The sequence below is a fragment of the Sinocyclocheilus grahami genome, unplaced genomic scaffold, assembly GCF_001515645.1.
Source record: "Sinocyclocheilus grahami isolate Dianchi unplaced genomic scaffold, SAMN03320097.WGS_v1.1 scaffold129.1, whole genome shotgun sequence".
In the NCBI taxonomy this organism is placed as follows: domain Eukaryota; kingdom Metazoa; phylum Chordata; class Actinopteri; order Cypriniformes; family Cyprinidae; genus Sinocyclocheilus; species Sinocyclocheilus grahami.
This window is the reverse complement of record NW_015505308.1, coordinates 1,414,262-1,438,867: the sequence shown is the minus strand read 5'-3', so window position 1 is coordinate 1,438,867 and position 24,606 is coordinate 1,414,262. Positions and strand designations below refer to the sequence as shown.

The 24,606-nt window shown below is 35.9% G+C and overlaps 4 protein-coding genes across 5 annotated transcripts in view; all 4 read right to left on the bottom strand.

Moving 5' to 3' along the window:
• LOC107590536 (ataxin-7-like protein 1) overlaps window positions 1–1,046 on the bottom strand; it is a 34,374-nt gene extending 33,328 nt beyond the window's left edge. The window contains exons 1-2 of one of the 2 annotated variants that reach the window (XM_016279341.1): window positions 969–1,046; window positions 383–451 (exon numbers count right to left, since the gene is read on the bottom strand). The gene's annotated coding sequence lies outside the window, so the exon portion shown is untranslated. The remainder of the gene's footprint in view (window positions 1–382; window positions 452–968) is intronic. The other variant, XM_016279343.1, reaches the window with a different exon arrangement.
• Window positions 1,047–3,196: 2,150 nt separating this feature from the next.
• Window positions 3,197–7,225, bottom strand: LOC107590538 (synaptophysin-like protein 1). The gene is made up of 5 exons (XM_016279345.1): window positions 6,796–7,225; window positions 5,822–5,940; window positions 4,593–4,797; window positions 4,267–4,458; window positions 3,197–3,476 (listed from the first exon to the last, which is right to left on the bottom strand). Exons 1-5 carry the CDS (start codon window positions 6,865–6,867, stop codon window positions 3,345–3,347), a joined length of 720 nt encoding a protein of 239 aa, XP_016134831.1. The 5' UTR covers window positions 6,868–7,225; the 3' UTR covers window positions 3,197–3,344.
• A 2,947-nt stretch (window positions 7,226–10,172) lies between these two features.
• LOC107590552 (nicotinamide phosphoribosyltransferase-like) lies at window positions 10,173–13,266 on the bottom strand. Its single transcript, XM_016279361.1, has 3 exons — window positions 13,255–13,266; window positions 12,027–12,161; window positions 10,173–11,116 (listed from the first exon to the last, which is right to left on the bottom strand). The coding sequence occupies exons 1-3, from the start codon at window positions 13,264–13,266 to the stop codon at window positions 11,003–11,005; spliced, it is 261 nt and encodes an 86-aa protein (XP_016134847.1). The 3' UTR covers window positions 10,173–11,002.
• On the bottom strand, window positions 13,162–23,290 carry LOC107590551 (nicotinamide phosphoribosyltransferase-like). Its single transcript, XM_016279360.1, has 6 exons — window positions 23,199–23,290; window positions 22,113–22,311; window positions 15,175–15,331; window positions 13,872–13,975; window positions 13,646–13,774; window positions 13,162–13,483 (listed from the first exon to the last, which is right to left on the bottom strand). The coding sequence occupies exons 1-6, from the start codon at window positions 23,288–23,290 to the stop codon at window positions 13,478–13,480; spliced, it is 687 nt and encodes a 228-aa protein (XP_016134846.1). The 3' UTR covers window positions 13,162–13,477.
• Between the last annotated feature and the right edge of the window lie 1,316 nt (window positions 23,291–24,606).

The window sequence follows — 24,606 nt, the reverse complement described above, 5'->3', positions numbered from 1 at the left end:
ATGAGCTCTGACAACAATAATAACACGATGACATGAGACGAAACGCCCACCATCATGACACACACACACACACACACACACACACACAGGTTTACATTTGTATAAAGTGGGGACTCTCCATAGGCGTAATGGTTTTTATACTGTACAGACCGTATATTCTGTTGCCCTACACCAACCCTACCCCTCACAGGAGACTTTCTGCATTTTTAGATTTTCAAAAAACTTAATTCAGTGTGATTTATTAGCTTGTTTACCCATGGGGACCTCAATTTAGGTCCCCACCGTGACACGAGTCCCCATGAGTCTGTGTGTAGTCAGGTTTAAGTCCCCACTAGAATAGAAAAACAGGTACACACACACACACACACACTCACTCACTCACCTGCTTTACTGAGTTTGATCACCTCTGAACCCTTCAAGAGCTTCTTCCCAGCAGTATCAGAGTAAAGATCTGAAAATATTCAATATCGCTGCATGCATTAGACTGACACTGTAACCAAACAGTTAAGCAGCATGCAGTTACAGATACTGGTAGCTAGATGGCTGTCTTGATCCAGCAAACCAACACACACACATGCAAATACACACAAAATATCGCTGCATGCATTAGACTGACACTGTAACCAAACAGTTAAGCAGCATGCAGTTACAGACACTGGTAGCTAGATGGCTGTCTTGATCCAGCAAACCAACACACACACATGCAAATACACACAAACACACACACACACAGCGTCTAAACTTATACACGCTCCGTCTCGTGAGCCACTAACATTCATGCGTTCACGCGCAAGTACAGAAGTGCATATGGCACCTGTCAAGCACTCGTGACACATGATGATATGAATGCATGCGCGTTGTTTATGCAGCAGCGCAGATGCACGGAGGACGCGCGCGTTATAAACCCTGACATAGTCGAGTGTCGCACTGCAGTCGCACGAGTGTCTGAGGGCGGTAGTGTGACTTACAGTGTGTGCTGTGGCTCCTGTGTGCAGTGTGAGCGCGCGGCGGTACAGCGTCGCCATTGCTCTTCCTTCTTCCTTCACAGACAGCGAGACGAGCGAGCGAGCGAGAGAAACATATGACGCCACCTTCGCCAGAGTTCGGCCAGCGTTCGGCTGCGCTCGGCTGCGCTCGGCTTCAAGAGACGGAAAGGTGGAAGGTTGAACGTGTGCATCGTGCATTTACATAGTACATCATTATTCTTATGTTATAATCGTGCATACGCCATTTTATTATTATTATTATTACTAGTAGCAGTATTGATAGTTTATATTCTTTGCTACATTTTAATTACATATACATTTATAATTACTTATTGTTTACATAACATATAAATATGAATTAATACATTGATTAAATAAATATGAATGTAATGATAGCAATAATTTAATAATATTAGTAGTAGTATTACTAGTTACTATTATATTATATTTAAGTATATAATTAATGACATTTTATTGTTTACACAATATGTAATAAATATTAATTAATGCTTTAGATAAAGGAATAAAATAAAAGGAATATTAATGTAAAAAATATTACTATTGAGAGTTGTAATAATTGTTGATTATAAATTAATCTAATTTTATTGTTTATATATAAATACATATTAATGAATACATTAATGAAATGAATAATTCATTAATAATTATGAATGTAATTAATAGCAACAGTAAATAACAATGACGATAATAATAATTAGTAGTAGTATTAACATTAATATTACCTCTTTATTTGTATTCATTTAATTATATTATTTAATATATATTATATAATATAAATTATGTAAATAATAACATTTAATTCATTTATAATCAAGTTATTACAACTATTAATAATAATTATTATTATTATTATCTTCAACAACTAGTAATAATAGTTTTACTTACAACTACTACTAATAATTCAAATGTAATGAAAATAATAATTACTTTTATTATTGGTTCTATAATTACTAAATTGTTGTTTAAACATGATATTGTTTACATAAAATATAATTAACTCTTCCCTAAAAAGTCTTATATTTTATTAATGTAATTTATAAAATATTACTACTATTTATTTGTTGTTGATAATGGCAATAATAGTAGGCTAAAATCCCTTTTTTAATACAGTTATAGATGTTATTTTAATTGTCATTCTCACACAATGTGGGCTTTAGTCTTGTTACCATTCAAGCGCAGATTTTTGTGATCCTGTAGGTAAATAACTTGGGACAAATGGCGATAATTTAATTTCACCGGTTTCGTCACACAAGCAGCCGTCACGATCATCGCAATAAATACATGCACACTACTTTTGAATAAAGATTGTGTTCATTTGTTTAAGAGTTCTTAAAAGTGTTAACAGCCAGGAAAATCAGACAGCAAAAAAACTATAAGAATAAATATCAAATGCACTATTTAGTTACTTTTATTATTTAATATACTACAGGCTGAACCACGGCACAAAAAATAATTTGAGATATGAGTATGGGAAATAAACAGGCCAGACTCGGACGGTCATGGGTCAGATCACCTGTAGGACATGAAAAACTCTTTTGATGCGTTCAGCCTACTGCCGTGAACTACCATATTGAGGCTTTCGCTCCAGATAATGTTTTGTTTGTTCTTTTGACAAATGCTGATCAGTGAAGTCACAGGATGAGCCGGCAAACAAAAGCACCATTATACCAGAAGGAAGCCAGGATTTATTTGGGTAAGAAATCACACTTTCTCCCCAGAAGCACAAAGTCCCGCATGTATACAAACACTACCAAGTGCACTTCACAGTCAGTTTTATTCATCAAAAAAATGACATTTCAGTACAACGCTGCACTACAGAGACAGAAACACAACAAGAACAGAAAGAAAACCTTCCTAAACAAAACTCCAGCACCATTAGAAATGTGATGCTGATGCTTAAAACTGCATAAAAATGCATAGATACCAATTTAAACGCAACACTTGAACATAAACGAATGAAAAAGTAATCTGGTTGGAAACAAGAAGCAGCTATGCAAAAATACACAGAAATGTTGCTCTGCCAGACTGAAATGTATTGAGGTTGATGAAACAAACAAGATTTTTATACTTGATTTGACAAAAATAGATCATACAAGTCAAATGCATTGTAATAGTACATTCAAAACATGTTTTAGTTCCATTAAAAGGTTTAAAAAAGCATGCTGACTAAATATAACCAAGGTAAAAAAACAAAGGTGTAAAGCAGAAAAGGAGAAGAGAGAGACATCACAAATGAGAGTCATATGATTATTGGTCTTACAGACAAACTGCATAAAGCATCACCTGTTCCTGTGTATTTGTCATGAAGGCTAAGGTGTTATGCTGTGGGCTAATTGTTTAGATGGGTGCTGGATTTGGACCCCGTCCCGCCGCTTGCTGAGCATTGACCTTCTGAGAGTGCCAGCGTGTCTCCTTATACACAAACCAGGCGTTCCCAACCCATATGATGAGATTCAAGAAACCAAATATCTGAAAATGAGATTTGGAGTCGGTTATTCATAATATACTCTAACGCTCACAAGTTGGGAATAATTGGAAAGTCTCTTCAGCTCACCAAGGCTGCATTTGTTTGATGAAAAATACAGTAAAAAAATAATTTTTTTTTTTTATATTTTTCCAATTTAAAGTCTCTGGTTCCCCAGAATGTGTCTGTGAAGTTTCAGCTCAAAATACTCCACAGATCATTTATTACATCATTTTGAAAATGCCTATTTTTTTTTCCATAAAAATATGAAACTCTTTTCAACATTGATGATATTCAGAAATGCTTCTTGAGCAGCAAAATCAGCATATTAGAATGATCTCTGAAGGATCATGTGACACTGAAGACTGGAGTAATGATGCTGAAAATACAGCTTTGATCACAGAAATACATTACATTTTAAAGCATATTCAAATTGAAAACAGGTACTTTAAATTGTAATAATATTTCATACTTTTACTGTATTTTTATCAAATAAATGCAGCCTTGTTGAGCAGGAGAGACTTTTTAAAAAACATTTAAAAATCTTAATTATTCCAAACCTTTGGCTGCCAGTGTACATACTTAAAAAGCATCAAATGCCCGTGAATAAAGTCCTGTGCTACATATTCCAATTTTAATTAGACATGCCACAATAAGGAAGTCAAATGCAGTTTAATAAGATTGCATCTCAATGTTAGGGGTAAGTACCCTTTTTGTGGTTTAAAAAAAAAAAGGTAATCAGCATGATAATAAATAGTGAAAGAGTACAGCTGATTGGTTAGTGTAATTTCTTACCACAGATATATTGAGCGAGCGCAGGCTGGCGTACTCAGTGACTTCACATTTGACATCTTTGTCTGTACAGAGCGCCAGAGTGGATTCAATGCCAGCCGTACCGGTGGCGTCCTTCATCGTCTGCAGACCTCGAGCCCAGGCAGACGAGCACACCAGCCACAGGAACGCAAAGACTGCTGTCAGCGCAAAATCCTAGCAGATAGAGACAGAAAATTATAAACATACATAGAATTTTCCCTTTAAAAGCATCTGCGTTGTGATATACAAATGCATCTTGCATTTGTACATCTTGCTACTTCAAGCTCATCTGCCAATTGCATACTCACAAACATAGGGCCGAAGTCAGAGTCTCGGTACACATGCATGTAGCCCAGATAGACCAGCAGAGCCACCATTGAATAGAGGAAAGCCAAGACGGCCACAGCAACAAAAAACTCCACAGAGGACGACGAGTCTCCTACAAGATGGGTTGCAGGAACTGTGCGGTTGCAAAGAGTGGTGTTGTTCTCCACCAGCAGCTCCTGGTTTAACCTGCAAATTAATGTATAAAAACACAGAGAGAAATGTAGCATTCCATCTCTTGCTCAGCAATGGATGCTCTGCAGTGAATGGGTGCCGTCAGAACGAGAGTCCAAACAGCTGATAAAAACATCACAATAATCCACACCACTCCAGTCCATCACTTAATGCATTGTGAAGCCAAAAGCTGCATGTTTGTAAGAAACAAATCTATTATTAAGAGATTTTTAATCACAAACTGTTGCTTCCGGCTAAAATACAAGTCCATAATCTATAATACTGCTTCCTCAAGTGGAAAAGATTCGTCTAGTCTAAATCAGAAGAGAAGTCTGTCCAGATCAAGCACCGTTTACAAGCCAAAACAGACCTAAACAAATATGTGGCTGGATTTTGATGTGAGAGACAGCAGAAGATGGATTTTTTTCACTGGAATAAGTGTTATTATGGACTCGTATTTTGGCCAGAAGTGACGGTTTGAAGTTAAAACATCTTAATGATGGATTTGTTTCTTACAAACACAATAGATTTTCACTTCCCAAGACATTAACTGATGGACTGGAGTGGTGTGGATTATTGTGATGTTTTTATCAGCTGTTTGGACTCTCATTCTGACGGCACCCATTCACTGCAGAGCATCCATTGGTGAATGGCCTGAGGGTGAGTACATTTTTCATTCCTGGGTGACCTACTCCTTTAATATTTTGAATTAGATCCTATTTTTTTTTTCATTTTCAGTATTAATTTATTGAAGTTTTTTGTAATAGTTATATGTTTTTCATATCCAATTTTCATTTAGTTTAAACTTTTCATCTTATGTTTATGTTATTTTATTTCAGCTTCATTTCAAAATATTTTTAATGGTTTTAGTTAATAAAAAGAACCCTGGAAAGAGTTTATATTACACTGTGAACAAAAAGATTATTGGAGTATGTTACCTACAGTCTTTCTACTTCACAATTTCACATTTCATTCAATGTGTTACTTGCCTAATATTTGTGAAATTGACTAGCAATTCCTGAGTGTAATTGGGCCAAACCTGAATGGGTAGGTGAAAGTGGCACTGAGGGTTTCATTGCTGCCTCCGCCACAGAAGATGGAAACCACATTTTTGCCAGTATATCCTCCACAGGTCCCGAATGCAAGCACGGCCATGAGCTGGAGAAAACCAGAGCATTATGCATGCAAACAATAGAAGCATGCAGTCACGTCTTCAGTTTCCTACATGCACAAACCTGAAGATGCACTGCAGAGGTTACCATGAAATAAGCTTTCTTCGCCGCCCGTGTTCATGAATCATCTGACATACTAATCTGATCTTGTGCTCAGTTTGTGTTTAACCCTTGGAAGTTAAATGAAGACCTGCTGTTCATGGCCAACTTCAGGCTCATTTTCCAAAACCAGATGTTTGGTTTCGCTGCATGATACATCCTGTTTGCCAGCTCATTCTCAAGAAGCAATTTAAACAAACCGGAGAAACTTCTCATCCGTCCCACTTTCAGATTTATGCTTTATAGACAGCAACAGCTGAGTCAGTAACTCCATTCTCCCTGCCAATAACAAATTCCTTTGAGGAAATAAAGAAGGGAGGAACTTCATGTAAGTAGGTGGCTAAAGAAAACTTAAGACATGCCGAGTTGCTGGTGAAGGGAATGTGCAAAAAAATATATATGCATAAGAGGACAAGTGAAAATGCTTCTTTTGCATATATATATTTCATAATTTCTTAGTATGCACTCAAGCATGCATGAACAAAACATGAAGAAACTTTCCAGGTTTGAAAGAAAAAAAGTGAAAATTAAACATTTTATAAAATAACTATATATAATAAATGAGAATTACTCTGTGTTTTGTTAGTGGTTGGGACTAAACGTGTTTAATCTAGATAGACTTTTAACTATACTTTGCATGGAAAAATGCATTGTTGTAAGTGCGTTTTTAGCCAGGCCTTTGCCCTCCTTATGAAGTTAAAGCTTGAAAACGAGCTCAACAGATTTGGAGTTTCTTACTTACCCACTCCACGAGTTTAACAAAACCCAGAGGCTCTTTAACAGGGGTCAAATTTAATCTAAATCCCGTCTGCATCTCTCTGCGCCGACCCAGATATCCTCCAGGAAGAGAAAAAAGGATGAATCTCGCTGGCTCAAGTTTTCATAAAAATCTGCAAGTTTGACAGAGTGACGTGGTTCTGTGGCGAAAGATGCTGCTCCTCCCCCGCGAGGACCCCAGAGTAAATCCAGATGAGGAGCTTCTGATTCTGTCCGACAACACGGGGTATTCAGATGTGGTTTATCTGCATCTGGCGCGTGCATTGAGGATACGTTTCGATGGGTTCTGCTCTAATAAGTGAATGAAGCGCGCTCAGGAGTCCAGCGAACAATATTTCAGTCATATGATTGTGTGAGACGCTGGAGATGGATTCTCTACATTCCTGTGCTCCGTTATAAACTCGAGTCTCTTAAAGGAACAGTTCACCCCAAAAATTAAAGTTGCCATTTCATTTGAATGACAAGGTGCGAATTATGGTGGTCAAAAATATGTATTCATTTTATAATTAAGTGCACATACACATATATAGTAACCAGTGTTGGGGATAACTCATTACAAGTAACGCGAGTTACGCAATCAGATTACTTTTTAATTTACAAGAGAATATCTGAGTTGCTTTTTCAAATAAGTAACGCAAGTTACTTTTTTTTTTCCAATGTATTGACTGACAGCCCTCCTGTCCCCATGTTGAGAGAAATCAGATGTTACTGTAGTTCTAAAATAAATATATGCATTAATTCATCACAGATTCAGTTTTCCTCAAAATGAATAAAAATAATGAATATGCGTCAACTCAGAATATGACGCAAACCTGCAATAATTAAATGTTAAACAACACAAATATCCTTTATGTATTTAATCCCATTCTATTAACCAATATCTTTGCTTCTGACCTTCGATGACCCCGTTCAATTATACTGATAAGCACAAATTACTCTAGACAAACATTTGTGTGTTTTTGTTTATTGCTGAAGTGTGTTGAAATGTCTTCTTCTGCGTTCTACTGTACGGACGTAAATGTACTTTGCCTTCAGCCTGAGGCTGATTCATTTCACTTTTGGTGTGAAAAGTATAACTTTTTTATTTTAAAAACAAACAAGCAAGCCCTGTCCAGATTTAAAAAGTAACGCAAAAGTAACGTAACGCATTACTTTCCATAAAAAGTAACTAAGTAACGTAATTAGTTACTTTTTTATGGAGTAACGCAATATTGTAATGCATTACTTTTAAAAGTAACTTTCCCCAACACTGATAGTAACCACAAAAGCTGTATTACAAAGTGCGTAAAGTTGCGAAAGGAAGTTACGTTACTATAGCAACAGTTCGCGAATTCAGTTCAGTATCATGAAATATGGCGGTCTAAAAAAAGTATTCTTTTTTATTATTATTTAAGTGTGTGTGTGTGTGTATATATGTACATATATAAATTTTTTAAGCAGCTTTTTCAATCATTTCAGTACCAACTAAAGTTATATTACAAAAAGTGCTAAAAGTTCGTTACTATAGCAAAAGTTCACTTCTGAAGCAATCTCAGTATCGTGATCGAACCCTACATAAGGAAATATTATGGTCAAAAAATAAGTATTCATTTACATTGAAGTTTGTGTGTGTGTGTGTGTGTGTGTATATATATATATATATATACACATACATACACACAGACAACACACATTTTAGCGGCAATTTTAATAATTTCAGTGACCACAAAAGTTAGATATAAGTGTGAAAAGTTCGTGAAATAAAGTTACGTTATTTTAGCAACAGTTCGCTGTTGTATAAATACTGTACTGTATAAATATTTTTGACCACTTATATTTATTGTATATAGTTATTATATATTTAGTATTCATAACACTTTAATATTTCTTTTAAAATATTTAAACATTTACAGAATTTATAATATAGATTATTTCCATGTAAATAACAAAAGGACGCTGGTGTTTTAAGACATTTAGCTAACTGTTCTGGGGCAGAAAAATATAATTCGGGTATCTACACAGACAAACCGCAACTAAACAAAATCTATCAGTTCGTAATGCTTGTAGCTGAAAACAGCACAGTTTACTGTATGTACATTGTGCGATGATGGGCTGCTACCAAACAGACCAGTAAAAGCTTATTTTCTAAAACATGTGTTGACCACTGCATCCAGAGAAATAAAACCCAAACTGGTATCGGTATGATATTGCTTTTTATTTAAACTTTCACACTAATTTTCCTTAACACAGTTTTAAACTCGTCATCAAAATGAAGTGATTTCATTACTAGATAGAAGGCTAGTGCATTGAGAAACAGTTTACTGTCCTTACAGCAGCTATAAAAGGGAATGGTTTCATCTTATTCACTATTCCATAAAAAAGAAATGGGAATAATAATAACATTTCAGCAAAAAGGATGGACTGTTGTCGTTGTTTTAATATGCTGTCAAACGGCATCGGTCAAGTTAGTTTTAAAATATCCCAAGAAGTTGAAAGAAAAAGGGAGACCCAACATATACATAAAAACATCAATGAAATTATAATTATAAGTATGGTCAATCAAACATGTACACACACACACTCGCACCACACACACATATGCATATCAACAGACATGCCAGAGACTGACTGAGTGACATAAGTCTTCCACAGAACATAACAGATACGTGAATTTTCTGTTGGTACAAAAATGGGCATTAGACAAAAATAAGAACAGATCTCTATTTGCACAAATAAGAAGCCAGCTCTCTCAAAACAAACACACACGCCGATATATACAAGAGAGGAGGCAGTGTGGCCACATTATTCTGACTGTGGATATTTACTATGGTAACTCTGGCGGTAGTTACGTCTGTCATAAAAAATAATGATTCTGGAGTTTGAAACAGTAAGTATAGAAAACAGTAAAACCAAGCTCTTCTAAAATTATTCCCGCTGTATAATAAAACTGGTGTTTTCGAATAAAGAGCTGTAGTGAGTAATATTTAAAAAAATAATAATAATAATTTTTGTTGACTTAAATATGTCAGGTTTAAATTAGATATCATGATGTAGCATTTAACAAGTTGGCAAAATCAGGATAATGTTCTCTGCAGAAAGGAAAGCGTCTATTATATTTGGATGAATCCTGTCAAGAACACGTCCAGATCATAATTCACCCCAAAAATCAAACGAAAAAAATACGAAATTATATTTTGCATAAAGAAAATAAATTCTACTTTTAGGACCATTAAGACTGTTTATATTGTGACACTATTTTTCATAAAATAAAATAAAGCCTGATAATTCCCATTACTACTATAATGCAATGGCATGACTTTATCACCATTGTTAAAAAATAAATAAAATAAAAATGATATATATATATATATATATATATATATATATATATATATACATACAGTCTTTACACAGCATGTGTGCTGCCTTTAATTTATGCTTAATTTTTGCACATTTTGAAATTTTAATTTCTCAATGTTCAAATTTCAACATCAAATTTTCAACATTTTCAGAGAATGATTAAAGAGAATCACCATTGAGAATGTCAAGAATTACAGTGAAAATAAAGGTAAGCCATCTGGACACAATATAGTAATGGGAATTGGTGGTAAAATATGCTTAAATATCATGGAAATAATGTAAAAATGCTAATTTCTTTACGCAAAATTAAGTTGAGTGAAGTTAAGAGTGAAATGCGACCTAAACATGCTCTTTTAGGTTTCATCTTTCAAATAAATCCAGAAATAACAGAAAATAAACAAAAGGCCAACGAAAGTATCCCTCTAGTTCAGCCGTCTCCTTTGCATAAAGGAATAGATCAATCCTTTGATAAAGTGATAAGCCCTACACACAACATTCACATTCAACAAACACAGAACGATTACCTTTCAGTCCTACAGTCAGGCAAAGCGAAATCTTCTCGCGGTATACGCACACATAAACGTCTCCATTCCTGCAAAGACGTGTGATCAGTAGCACACTTGGTCAAATACACAATTAAATGATTTAAATAGCATGATAACTGCTCTCATCCGCCGTTAGAAAGAGACACTGAAGCGTAACAGAGTCAGTAGACAGAAACATAGAACAGCTCTGTACACTGAACGTTTGGGTAACTGTGTGTCCTCACGTCTGTCGGGACGCAGGTTCTCTCGGGTGGGTGTGGGTGGAGAGAGGGCTGATGGGAAACACTCTCAGAGCAGCAGATCCTCCAATTCGCTTTCCTTCAGCTTGGCATTGTCTCTGACCTCATCGAAGGTGTACGTCTTTACAATCTTCCCGTTCCTGAACACAGTGTGCAGCAAGTCCTGCGAAGGGACAAGAGGAAGCGGTCGAAATGAACTTGCAAGATGACCATATGAAATTATCAGGATTTTTAAATAAAATGTAAGACTTTAAGACCTGCACAAACTAAATTAATACCATATGTCTCACAATCTCAAAAAAACATTTTTTAATTCATTAATCAAGTATGCATTCGATTGCAAAACAGGGTAAAAGCAAGTTTAAAATACTCAAGATGTGCTTTATTAAATATATGCATGTGTATTGAAACTAATACATACATATGTAAGAATTATAGGTCAACCGATATTGGATTTTGCTGAAATTATGTGTTTAATGAAAGGCAATAAACAGCATCTAAATATCGAATGTGTTAAATAATGTTATTTCAGAGAAGCAAAAAGAATTTGTCAAATTAAATGTCAGATACAGTTTATTATATATGTTATACTTTATTATATGTTATACTTAAAATTATACAAGCCCAAACTACATGGGACTCTTCTTTTGAAATGTCAGAGTTTTACTACTTCCAGCTGCTCGTTCAAATGAGGGAGATAAAATATGCACCAATCTATAACATATAACACCATAAAGAATTTACATTTTAATAATTTATCAACAGTACATAATAAGCAATCGTTTGGCATAAATGCATAAAATTCCTTGATTGGGAACTGCTCGGAAACGGCAGAATATTTAATGAAATCCTAGCCTTTTGAAGTTTATTAATCACATTAGGCCGTATCACAATTCCTGTTTTTCTTTCTCCAAATTTAAAACCTCTTAAAATGATAGTTAAGACCTTTGTTATACCATTTAAGATATTTAAAACTTTCATGATCAAACTCGATTAGGACTTGGGAGTGAATAAATATTCATTCTTCTCATCATTCATGAATTAATTGTATTGATTCTTTTTTAGTCATGTACCTCTCCGTATTCCTCCAGATCACCCTTCCCCTCTTCCAGAGTAACGAAATCTCCACTTGGTGTCCTGTGAAGAGAAAGCCGACCCTTCTTTGACCTTTTGTTGGGGTCTGCAACAGGGTCTTTGAAGACGTTAACCTGAAATTAATAACATCATATTAATGAAAAATTTATTTTCTCAATATTGCTGTATAAATATACACAGATATATATATATATATATATATATATATGTACAGTATATGGTATTTATACATCATGTGTGCTATACTGCCTTTCATTTATGCTATATTCAAAAATACAGCATTACAGTATCAACATTTTACATTTTCAGTGTTAAAAATTAGAATGTTTTATGAGAATCACCATTGAGAATTACAAGAATTATAGTAAAAAATAAAAGTGAATGGTAATGCAATTTACATTTAGTCATTTAGCAGACGCTTTTATCCAAAGCGACTTACAAATGAGGACAAATAGAAGCAATCAAAACCAACAAAATGGCAATAAATTTGAGCAAAATCGTCCCAGTACTTTAGTACTGTACATTTAGTTCTGGAACTAAAGCGGTGCGAAAGGTCCTAATATGTAAGTGCTGTGACAGGTCTCGGTTAGTCTAACGCAGTACACGTAGCAAGGTTTTGTTTTTTGTTTTTTTTATAATAAATAAAAAGAAAACATGTAGATAGAATAGAAAAAGAATAGGGAATTTCAAAGAATTCGGGAATAATAATTTCCATAGATTTAAAATAAATGTATTTCTTTAAATATTCCCTGTTGGCTCATAAATCATAAAACAGACCATCAGTAAAATAGTATTGCAATATATTAAATATAATAATTAGTTTTATAAATTTGTTTGACTAGACATGATTTTTGATCATTAAAATGTAATTAAACCCCTCTAACTGAATCCAGAAATATGAATGAAATTCAATATTTAAATATTTAAACAGAATTCATACAGAAAACACATAATTTGTGTTTAAAAAATAAAAGAGATTTCAAAGTGCCTTATTATTGTAGAAATGTTAAAAATATTTATTCAATTATTATTATTATTATTGAATTCATTAGACTAGACATGATTTTGGATTTTTTAAATTTAATTAAACCCTTAAAACATACTTTTGCTGGACAACAATGCCATGTAGTGTAAAACATGACTGATTTTTGAATAATTTTTAATCTTTCCTAGACTCTCACAAGTCATTCTTACAATTTAAGACACATTTTCATCCATGTTATCCATCTATGGATAGATAATGCTACCTTGATGTTTTCTAAATCAGTAGAACTCAACAACAATGTTCAATACATCACAAAAATCTGAATGTTCAGGCTTGCAAGCTATAAATTCACATGTACCTTATCAATGAAAATAAAATGTAGAGACAGTTCTGGAGCAGTACAGATCAGTCAAATGGACCTAAACTCCTTTATACTGGCACTGATCAATCCTAACTGGTAGAGAATGGAAATTAACGCCATGTATATGTGTTCCTTTGAGAATTAAACACATACTGACAAAATGTAAACCTAGAATGTAGAGTGAGTCGCTTTAGATAAGTGTTAAATGAATGTAAATATACTGTAGGGATCAGTTTAGGGTCATGCCTCACCTCTACCCAGTTAGTGAGCCAGTAGCACTCCGGATCTGTGCTTTCTACAGTGAACAGCACATTCCCACGTGGAATAACGCTTCCCTCCGGCACAGCCTTGATCTCGATGGGCAGGTGACCGTTGTATTTCTGCAGTGATGTAACATAAGAGACGTGACTGACCATCCCTGATGGAATAAAACATTCGGCACAGACAGAAATGTCATAGAAGTGAGCTTCAAAGTACCTCCAAAATGTAATTCCATCCTTTTTCATTGAACACGTCATCCTGAAAGTGTTCCCGGTACACCTCTTTTGCTTCCTGAATCTTCTCTCGTGTGACGACCTGTCCTGAGAGCGCAAAAAGAGACGAGACAACTGTGAGACGAGAGTAACACATACCTCAAGGAAGTGGCTGAACAATGCAGGAATAAAAAGACACTGCAGAAGAGGGTGGGTGGTGTGTATCCCTGTGTGTGTGTGTAATTGCACATTTTCCTACATCCTTGCTTTATTGCATTAAGGGATTCTTCCATGCGCACAGTGCAGCTTTGTCACACCAGTACATTACAAAGATGCAACAAACTGTCTTAAAGGCACAATATCCTCAAAAATAAAACTGCAGCTCTACTTGTCTTTCTTTTCCATTTTAATGTATTCATTTAGCAGATACTGTGACTTACAGATGGGTACTAGATTTACAGTACCTAAGGAAAGCAGTGCTTGCAAGGTTCAAGGTTAAAGTTTAAGGTTTTGTGTTTACAGTATGAGGCAGTATTCGATTAATATTGGTATATCTGAATAAAAACTATAAAAGTATCTGAATTATACTAACATAACAACGGTATAAAATTTCTTGAAATGTCTGTAATTTAAGTGATGACATCATTGCTGCTTGAATCTTAAAATTCAAAGCATAAGGTTTACAAAAAGCTGTAAAACTAATTCTGAGAGTTTGAAATTTAGGAAAAAGTAGTAAAATTCAAGCATAAACAACTGGAGACAACAACAGAAACAGAAGTAGTGCAATTTTGGTATTTATTAGTCTACCAAAAATGCATGAATCTGTGACCAGGGCTGCGTCGGGCAGCTGTCTTTTGTGGGTGAAAGAGCAGATGTTCAATTGTCTTGATTCATCCTATCACACGACTTCTAAAGCCTTCACCCTATCGCACCATGAAATCCTTTTCAATGTAAAAATAGACTAAATTCCTTTATAAATGTGGCACATTTGAGTGGCATGTGAGAATGACAACTTCAAACCAGACTGCTAGTCACACGTCTTAAACTCAAACCGCTATTTTCTTAGCCAATAACTCTACCATCAAGTTCGGTCATTTAACACTGGCTCCATCACGAGAAAGTCATTTTTTTTCATGTTGGAACAAACAATGTTATTATTTTTCAGGCTGCTTAAGAGAGAACTGACTGTCTGATTAAGTTTGGAGGGCAGGCTGCATTCTTGAGTGTGAACACAACCCAAAATTACCAGCAAGGCTCCGTTTTCCATTTGCAACTCAAATCAGTGCTGACAGCCGCATCCAACGTACCTTTTAAATATCTGTGGAGAATGTACTGAAGCCCATAGAAGACCGTTTTGTCGTATTTGACTTTTCTGAGCTTGGTAGGTTCTGTCTTCTTCTCACGGCACTCGAAGTAAGAGTACACCTTGCTGGTGTTGGGTGGGTACTGTTTGTAATGTGTGACCTGCAAGAAAGAAATTACAACATGTTACATATGATTCATAAACAGAAAGATCCACACAACAACAACAACAAAACAAAACATCCTCTGGCACGGCTGTGATAACATTGCAAATATGGTAATGGTGTCAACAAGCCTAGGCGCGTCTTTGTCCACACAGTTTCCTGTAATTCAGACAGTTATTGGGTCTGATCTAGTTGATCTGCCAACAATTCAAAACCACCAGCAACATATTACACACATTATTAGGCAATAGGCAGACATCACTATTATTGTTCATACTGACCTTAAGTACTAAAAAGCATTTTCACATAGTTTGTAAAAAATTTTATGTAAAAAAAAAATTCTCTTAACACAGTTTATTGTTTGTTTACTTCTATATGCTATTCACTGGTTTATACCAAAAGTGTAAACATTCAGCCTCCCTGGAACCATCAAAATATTTAGAGTAGCCCTGCTCAGATCTGTCAATCATTCCAGCTCAACCAATAGTGAGAGTTTGGGGTGTGGCTAATGTAGCAGACTGAGCCAGAGGGTGTTTAGCCGGCTGACGTGTTAAAGGGAGTTCACCCAAAAATGAAAATTCTGTCATTAATTACTCACCCTCATGTTGTTCCAATCCCCTAAGACTTTCACATTCATCCTCGGAACACAATTGAAAATATTTTAAATGAAATCAGAGGTTTCTGTTCCTCCACAGACAGCCTCAGTAAGCACGCATGCATCGTGGACCTGAGAAGAAGCTCTCGTGAACGCGAGATGGAGATTGAAACAGAAGTGAAGACAATTTTGAATATAGTCGTTATTTTGGGGGGGTTAACACACAAAAAGCATTCCCATCACTTCAGATAATTAAAGTTGAACCACTGGAGTAACATGGACTACTTCTGTGATGTTTTCACTACCTTTCTGGGCCTTCGAAGTGAAAGTTGCTTAGGCTGTCAATGGAGGGACAGAAGCCTCTAAGATTTTATTTTAAATATCTTCAATTGTGTTCCGAGGATGAACGAAAGTCTTAGGGGATTGGAACAACATGAGGATGAGTAATTAATGACATAATTTTTGGGGGGGTGAACTATCCCTTTAAGGCCAAAGAATATTTCGCTTTTATGCATACACAAGGGTCCATGTACAATGTGCATGACACAAATTTCGAAATTTTTATCGGTCATAACTTCTGGAGAAAAATAGAGCAGACACTGAAAAAAAGAGGAAGCTTTCTACAGCGCAAGTGTCGACTGCCTGTGTTTGCGCACGCGATCAAATAGGGTATACTTTGAAAGGCTGCGCATTCAACTGTCGAGTAACATGGACTACTTCTGTGATGTTTTCACTACCTTTCTGGGCCTTCGAAGTGAAAGTTGCTTAGGCTGTCAATGGAGGGACAGAAGCCTCTAAGATTTTATTTTAAATATCTTCAATTGTGTTCCGAGGATGAACGAAAGTCTTAGGGGATTGGAACAACATGAGGATGAGTAATTAATGACATAATTTTTGGGGGGGTGAACTATCCCTTTAAGGCCAAAGAATATTTCGCTTTTATGCATACACAAGGGTCCATGTACAATGTGCATGACACAAATTTCGAAATTTTTATCGGTCATAACTTCTGGAGAAAAATAGAGCAGACACTGGAAAAAAAGAGGAAGCTTTCTACAGCGCAAGTGTCGACTGCCTGTGTTTGCGCACGCGATCAAATAGGGTATACTTTGAAAGGCTGCGCATTCAACTGTACGCACACGCTAGTGTACACATTAAAAACTGAAATATACTTAAGTATACTAGACTTGGCAAAATACACAGAGACAGAAAACGGGGTAAAACAAGGGTAAACATTGGCGGTGCTTTTACAAGATGGAGGACTGTTGAAATGTTTGGGTTTCAATCGAGACGCCAAACTTGTGGAGTTTCTTCTCGACAGGTAAGGTAAACTCTATTTCTTGCCATGCATGTTAGCTCTTTACTGTCAAGCCCTAAGATACTGTAAAGATAAGAATAATCATAAAAGTGTTAGGAGTGTTTGCAAAGATTGTTTGTTTTACTTTTGTAATTCCTCTAGCTGACTACCACAGAAACTGCATCCTTCACCTTTAAAAGTTAAAAGCAACAGAAAAAAGACCCGCACTATTTGTAGTCAAACACTTATGGACTTTTGAATATGGAGTGCACTCAAATTACAATGTGCAATAAAAGGTTATAGTTATTTAGACTACTTATTTGTTGAATGTCTGTTAGCAACGTCCTTGCAACAACCAACAGGATTCTAAGAATCATGATCAACTTTTTTCATGATCAAACTTTTTTTATACAGAGAGTAAAAAAAATCATCTCTCTTCAAAGAGTTGTGATATAAATACATCCTATGTTGACAACAAGACTACAGTTACACTAGATATCAAACAGACAACCTACTAAGCTCCCTTATGATATTTTGTGCATGCTGACCTTTCCCTGGCACTTTTTGGCTGGTCTCTTGTGTACGGGCCAGCCTGGGAAAGGTTACAACCTCATGGTTATGCCTGACAGCTACTGTGGTTGCTCCCTGCACTTCGAGAACAAATTTCAGGCAGCTTTTCCCCCTCTGCCTCAATCAAAGGGCAGAAGTCCTTGTGGAGCAGCAGTCGAGGAGGTCCCGCTAGGGTCTGGAGGCCTGCTCCCTTCTGGAACAGAGCGTTCATGTGAACAGCTGCATGCGATCCAGGCATGCGCAACAACTGGCTGTGTGCATGAGGGACACGAAAATGCCACAAAGTAGGCTTCAGATCAAGGCAAACGGCTACGGCTGTATAAGAAGCTATTTAAAGGTGTGGCAAACTGAAATGAAAGTGAAACATTGTAAACAGGTTATAAAACTGAGCAATCAGTTGCTTTGAGATGCTTTGACCTGATCTTATGTTCCCAAGCAGACCAATTAGCTAGTCACTTATGCCTAAAATCTCATGGACAACACAAGCATGCCATTGTGATGTTGACAATTGAGGATAAAGGGGGAAAGATGCAACACCAGATGTAATTGTTAATACAAACCCAGCGAATGCCCTTTCTGATGCTAAAGTTAATGTGCGTATCGATTGCTCAATCAACATTACACACGCAGCAGAGCGTGCACATGCATTCAAGGACCTTTCCTACTCATCTTCTCCACAGGGATTTCAAACGATTCCCCAATAAAGCCATGAACCATCGAGCTCTAAAATGAATCACATTAGAGCTTTGATGTGAAGGGAAACTATTTGAGGAAGTACAAAACTCATTTATGAGCAAATAAGCTACTCAAGAACTAGTCAAATCAAAACTAATTCAGAAATTTCAATTAAGTTTTTGTTTTCACTAAACGGCTGTTAGATCTTTTTCTACTTTCAGCAAAGTAACTGAAAAGTAACTTTAAGTAACTGTGTAAACTGAAAAAGTAACTGTAAACTGACATTATTTAAGTATGTTTTACTGCGCTCTAGTAAAAATTTTTATGCTTAATTAATGCAAGGTAGAGTTAGGCCTGTCGCAATAATCAATATATCGACTTATCGCACAATATATGTATATGACCTCAATAATTTTTGGTGACGCAATATATCGCCCATTATATTTACTTTACTTAAAATTAATGTCACCGTGTTTTTTACATTCCACTTGCGCCTGTGTCTTTTGCAGCTTCTCGTGCATAACGTGGTGTAGTCATGAGGTGCTAGCTCAAATTTAAAAAATGCTTCAACAAAAAAAGTTTCACCTGCAGATATGGCCTTGTTTAGGGATCTGTGCCTTTGTGTGTACGGCCATCTGACTGCTGAGTAGTGATTGTGTTTATCAGCAATAGCGTGCACCCTTCATTTACAGAGAAAAGAAGGTCAGGGAAAAATCTGTAGATGGAAAAATCTCCATACAAGTTCTTTATGCATTTTTCTTTTTTTGTACTTGTTACTATGCACTTTTTGTTAGAAAATTTTTATTTTATATTTATTCAAGTTTTTTAAGGTATCTAATATTTTGATACTTAATTTCTATGATCTAGCCTAAATATTCTTAAAAATTAAAAGTTTGTTGTCATTTGGAATTGTGAAGGCCTTCTTGCATTATTATGTTGTTACATTATGATTATATATTCAGTGGCATAAAATGGTCTTTAAAATGACAATATAATATCGCTTATCACAATTATTTCTGGGGCAATATATCGCACATCAAAAAGTTGCTATCGTGACAGGCCTAGGTAGAGTATAATCTGAAACCTTTATAATTCTTTGCCTCAAAAACTATTCAACAGTTATTTTTATATTTATAGAAAAGAGGAACGTTTTGGAGTCCATTTCAACTTTGCTCGTTTCGTTTTTTCAAATGATCAGATTCGTTTTGAAGTAGAAAAACAGATATAGAATTTTTTTTCTCCAAATATGTTTATTTTATTTACAGCGTAGTTTGAAAGTGTCACCTATTCATTATGTCATTTGCAAAGCTTCATGGGAGTGGATGGTTGCTGTTGAACTCTGAACACTTATTCTTCAGGTTTCTAGAGAACTATATATGATTGCTGAACAATCTTATGCTTTCTATTACTCAGTACAGTATGTTTCTCCGACCATTAGATCTTAACCACACCCCTTTCTCATTCCTGGTGTCACTTTTACTTCCTTCTCATCGCCTCTTGTTCTAAGTGCCACTTGCTTCTACAGTTTCACCCTGTTTCTATCAGAGCCATAACCTTGAATGGATAGTAAACGTCGACCGTTAAATGTCAAGAGTAGCATCACAAGGTCAAAAGCAGAGCTCATGGACTGACTCCTGAAACAAGTGTCAGAAAATCAGCAAACTAACAAGAAGACACAGAAAATAGATTGTAGTGTTGACTGAGTAAATAAGGAACAACCAGCTATTTTCCACACGTGATCTCTGACCCTCCAATTACATCTGCAGGATCCTTAAGTAATGAAGCATCCCTTAAAAGGCTGAATGGATGTGTCATCAGCCTCAATGCAAAACACGAGAATCCTATTACATCCGTGGTGGGAGGATAAAAGACAAAGGCATCCACTCCAGTCCTCTAGCAGCACTAACGAAAGAAAACACTGATTAAACAGAGATGAGACCATATCCACAACATAACAGACACAACAGCAGTCAATGACGCCTCTCTGGATCCAAGGACTGAGAGCGCTGGGTTGAGGTGAAAAGTCGAAGACCTGAGCAGCAGCTTCAGGATGGCAAAGTAAAACTGGCATACAATTGATATTTTAAGATTAATAAAGATGCAAAGGTTATGACATACTTGCTTTTATCGTTTCTTAAAGCGAATGATAAACACTTTGGTTGCCTCGTATGTTGGAAGGACTCGACAGCAGTTTTTGCTCATGATACAGCATCTTGTTACGTCACATTGCACTTTAAGTATAATGAATAACTTGTAATAAAATACAAGTTTTGTGTGCGTGTGTGTGTGCGTGTGTGTGTGCGTGTGTGTGTGCGTGTATAGTTGTTAAGCAGATGTGTTATATGTACAACAGTCAGCAGATTTTCCAGACATTCCTACTTCCATCGCAAACTACAAAGTGCTAGTCATTTCGTTAATCTGAATTTAACCTTTCATTTCTGTTTTAGACAGCTGCACTATATAATTATTCGTTTTTAAATTTCAATTTAGTTTTGTAGTGTCACTAAATGACTATTTTTCTACTTTCAGTTTAATGTTTTATACATACATATATATGTATGCATTTGTCATTTTTATTTTATTTATTTTATTTTATTAAATGTGTGTATATACATATATATAGTATTTATAGAGTTTTAGCTTTTAGTTTTAATTACTTTTTCTTATTTGTAAGTCGCTTAAAAGCGTCTCCTAAATAAGTAAAAGTAAATATATATATATATATATATATATTTTTTTTTACAGTATATTTAGTTTCTATTTCAGTTTTAGCATTTTAGGGCTTCCAAAGTTAATGTGTAAACTAATATTATTTAACACCAAGTACAGCATTACACCAAGGCAGCTTACTGAAGAGGATACAATATTGATGCACTGTATATTTACAATACAGTGCATCAAAAACTATTCTAAGGTCATTTTAATATTTTAGATATTTATAAAAAAAACAGGTTCGTTTTGGAGTCATAAAAATCTATTATAGCCTAATTTCGGTTTTCACAATTATTAATTGTGGTTTATAATAACAGTGATAGACTACATATGAGGGCTTATGTATGCACTACACACAGTACATACTATCTGTCATATTCTTTACATTAGAATGTCCAGACTATATGCATGTAAATAATATTTCATTTAACACATTTCATTGTCTTACACACTACAATGACACTAAATCTGTTGCATTTTGAAACCGGATTATTTCAGCAGTATCTGAAATGGAGTCGAACCGGTGACTATAACTAATAGGTTAGGTCTAACGTTAGTAGGTTAGCTGCACAGCTCTCAGTCTATTTCCTGAGAAAGCAAGTGCTTTCAGTTTTGCTTTTGAAGAGAAATCCACCCTCAGGACCCGCGCCTCCCGCCCTTTAGGTGTAATTCACACTCTTATCTGCTCGTAATCCGTTATTACCGACATAAACACACATATTCTACTCAGAGGAATAGAGATGAAGATGTACCTGTCGTTTCTGCTCACACACACTCGGCCTACCGACCTGACTGACACCGATTCAAATGTTAACGGCCTGAAGGATGAAACCACCTTAATTCCTCGTTCTCTTTCCCTCATTTCCCTCTCACTCACAGGTTCAGCGGTACACAACAGCACACCGGGCCGGGCGGTGGGTCTCTGCTCACCTTGTAGGAGTCAGTAGCTAACAAGATGTTGAAGTCCACGGCGCTTGTGTGCTGCTCCATCTTCCCGTTGACGCGCTGCTGCTGCCGCTGCTGCCTGTCAGTCTGTTGTTCGCTCTCCGCCGCGGGGACTCTCAACCAACCCCCGTCGCTGAGGAGGGAGGATGACGGAAGCACAGTGGGCGGGTCCGAGTGGGGTGGTCTGGCCAATCAGTGGATAATGTGACTTAGACGTCATTGCAGGGGGCGAGGCAGAGTGCGAACGATGAAACAGAAAGCTCTAAGAGAGAAATGTGATAAATTAGAAAATGTTTAATTTTAGGTTTTGCTTTACTATTTTTTTTTTAAAGAATACATATTGGATATTTATTTCATTTTTTTAAAGTCTTGTCTTCTTATTTAACCCCTTTATTTCGCATTTCGAATTTATTTTAATATAAATTCTTCCTGTAATGCAAGTTATGAGAATATATTGAAAATACATTTATTTTGACATATGTTTTGAAATTACTCCTCTTCTTTTTGTTTTTGATTGTATTTGAGGGCCGTCCTTAGCTGACGCTTACGTGGGGCCCGGTGCGAGAATATTTTGAAAAGACATTTATTTGACATATGTTTTGAAATTACTCCTCTTCTTTTTGTGTTTTGATTGTATTTGAGGGCCGTCCTTAGCTGACGTGGGGCCCGGGTGCGAGGTAGGGAGCGGGGGCCCCCCTCGGTCCCCCCTCAAGCGTGTGGATGGACCAGTTGCACCCCACTAAGGACGGCCCTGTATATATCCTCCTGGGACCCAGGCATAGACTTCTCTGTAGAGGACATTATATTTGAGTTCATTTCTCTCAAACCATACACGCCACAGTTTTAAGTGGATGTCCTTTACAGAGCACATTCAGGATCTTTTACGGATATCAAATGTTTGGAGGTTTGATCCTAAACACTCCCTCCTTGGTCTTTAAATATAACTGATATTGACAAAACGATCAAATGTAGTACTCTTAGGGGAAATATGATCATGTTTTGCAATTATCGTTTAAATCTGGCTAATTTTCAAATTGTTTGTCGTAAATAAACATCTCAGAAAAACGTTACGGGGTTTCAAATGGGAATATGACTTTTTTGTTGCGAAACAGGGCATAGCTTTCATACATGTCCTCTGTAGAGGACGCCAGGACAAACGGCATGTTAATCAGGCATTTTGGGGAAACACAACAAGTCAATAGAAAGAAATTATAGATCAATATTCCGATGAAATATGAGATATTCTAATGAAAATGTTGCCCATTATTACTCCCATTATTACACTTCTTTTTTCATTATGGTTTGTCCCAAGAACACATTAATATGCAAATTAGATGCAATATATAAATACATTTTATAGAATGGGAATACCAATTTATGGACATTTTACGCACATATTCCATAAAGTGTATCAAATCATTCTGTTACACCTTTCATAACATAGATGAGCAATCTTTGGTTAAAAATAGCCTGAAACCTACAAACTGATTGGTGAATGAAAAAAATAAAACATTGTTTTTGCCTATACATGACTTTTCATGTCTATTTATTTTTTTGAATAACTTAGTCCTGGCGTCCTCTACAAAGGGCACAGAATAAAATATGAATAAAAAAAAGTTCCTCCATTTGTTTCTTATGCTCCAACCAATGTCATGACTGCTGCTGACCCTATGCAATTTCATTTTAAGTTGTGTTTTAGTTACTTTAATGTTTGCCTTTAAGGGGAAGGTCTAGCCGCTCTCTGATTGGCTGTGGGAAAGGCTATGTAAGTGACAGATCAGTGACTGCAGTTACATATAACGAACAGAGGAGGAGCCAGAGGGGCCATTAAACTTTCTAATCTAGGGAAATGCCCATTGACCTTAGTAATAAATTAGCAGTCTGCTGATTTTGTTGGTTAGTTGATTCTGTCATGCGGTGCAATAGCAAGGAAATGCATATGATATGAAGTGTCATGCAATGCTTATATGGCTAAATAGTTGCCCAGCCAACTTTTACAGCCGATTGGACGGTCAGAGGCTAACTGAAAAAAGCACAAATGTCAGGGCATGTCAAAACTTCTCCAGGGCCCGAAACACCCTCGGACCCCAGAGGGTTAAAGCAGCCGCAATAAACTCCAGGGGAATAGCGACTGGATTTAGCTACCTTTATTTCAATTAAATAAATAATATTAGTATATATTAATATAATATTAATCTGCATTAATATTAATCTAATTCATATTAATATATTATATTACAATATAATAAATATATTTGGCCAAAGACAACACCACAATTGCTGACACTATACCATAATCTGCAATACTTGGCATTACTATCATCGAAATAATATGAGGATAACCTAATCTAACCCTAACCCGTATGTGTAGATGAGATGTCAAAATAATCAATCTAAATTATAAATGTGAGCCTCTAACACACCACCAGAGGACACCATTGCACAAGTAATATAGTGAAATATTGCCACTGGGCAAATT

Bases quoted from the DNA above. Each gene is read 5' to 3' on its own strand.
- LOC107590552 (XM_016279361.1), bottom strand. The intron at 11,117-12,026 runs GTACATGACTAA...GTCCCTTCGCAG, and splicing joins ATCTGGAGGAATACGGAGAG to GACTTGCTGCACACTGTGTT.
- LOC107590551 (XM_016279360.1), bottom strand. From the start codon at position 23,290: ATGCCGTTTGTCCTGGCGTCCTCTACAGAGGACATGTATGAAAGCTAT. The intron at 13,976-15,174 runs GTACGTTGGATG...TTGCGCTCTCAG, and splicing joins TCTCCACAGATATTTAAAAG to GACAGGTCGTCACACGAGAG. The intron at 13,775-13,871 runs GTACTTTGAAGC...ACATCACTGCAG, and splicing joins GATGGAATTACATTTTGGAG to AAATACAACGGTCACCTGCC.
- LOC107590538 (XM_016279345.1), bottom strand. From the start codon at position 6,867: ATGCAGACGGGATTTAGATTAAATTTGACCCCTGTTAAAGAGCCTCTG. The intron at 4,798-5,821 runs GTTTGGCCCAAT...ATTAATTTGCAG, and splicing joins ACTTTCACCTACCCATTCAG to GTTAAACCAGGAGCTGCTGG. The intron at 3,477-4,266 runs GTAAGAAATTAC...TCTCATTTTCAG, and splicing joins GCTCGCTCAATATATCTGTG to ATATTTGGTTTCTTGAATCT.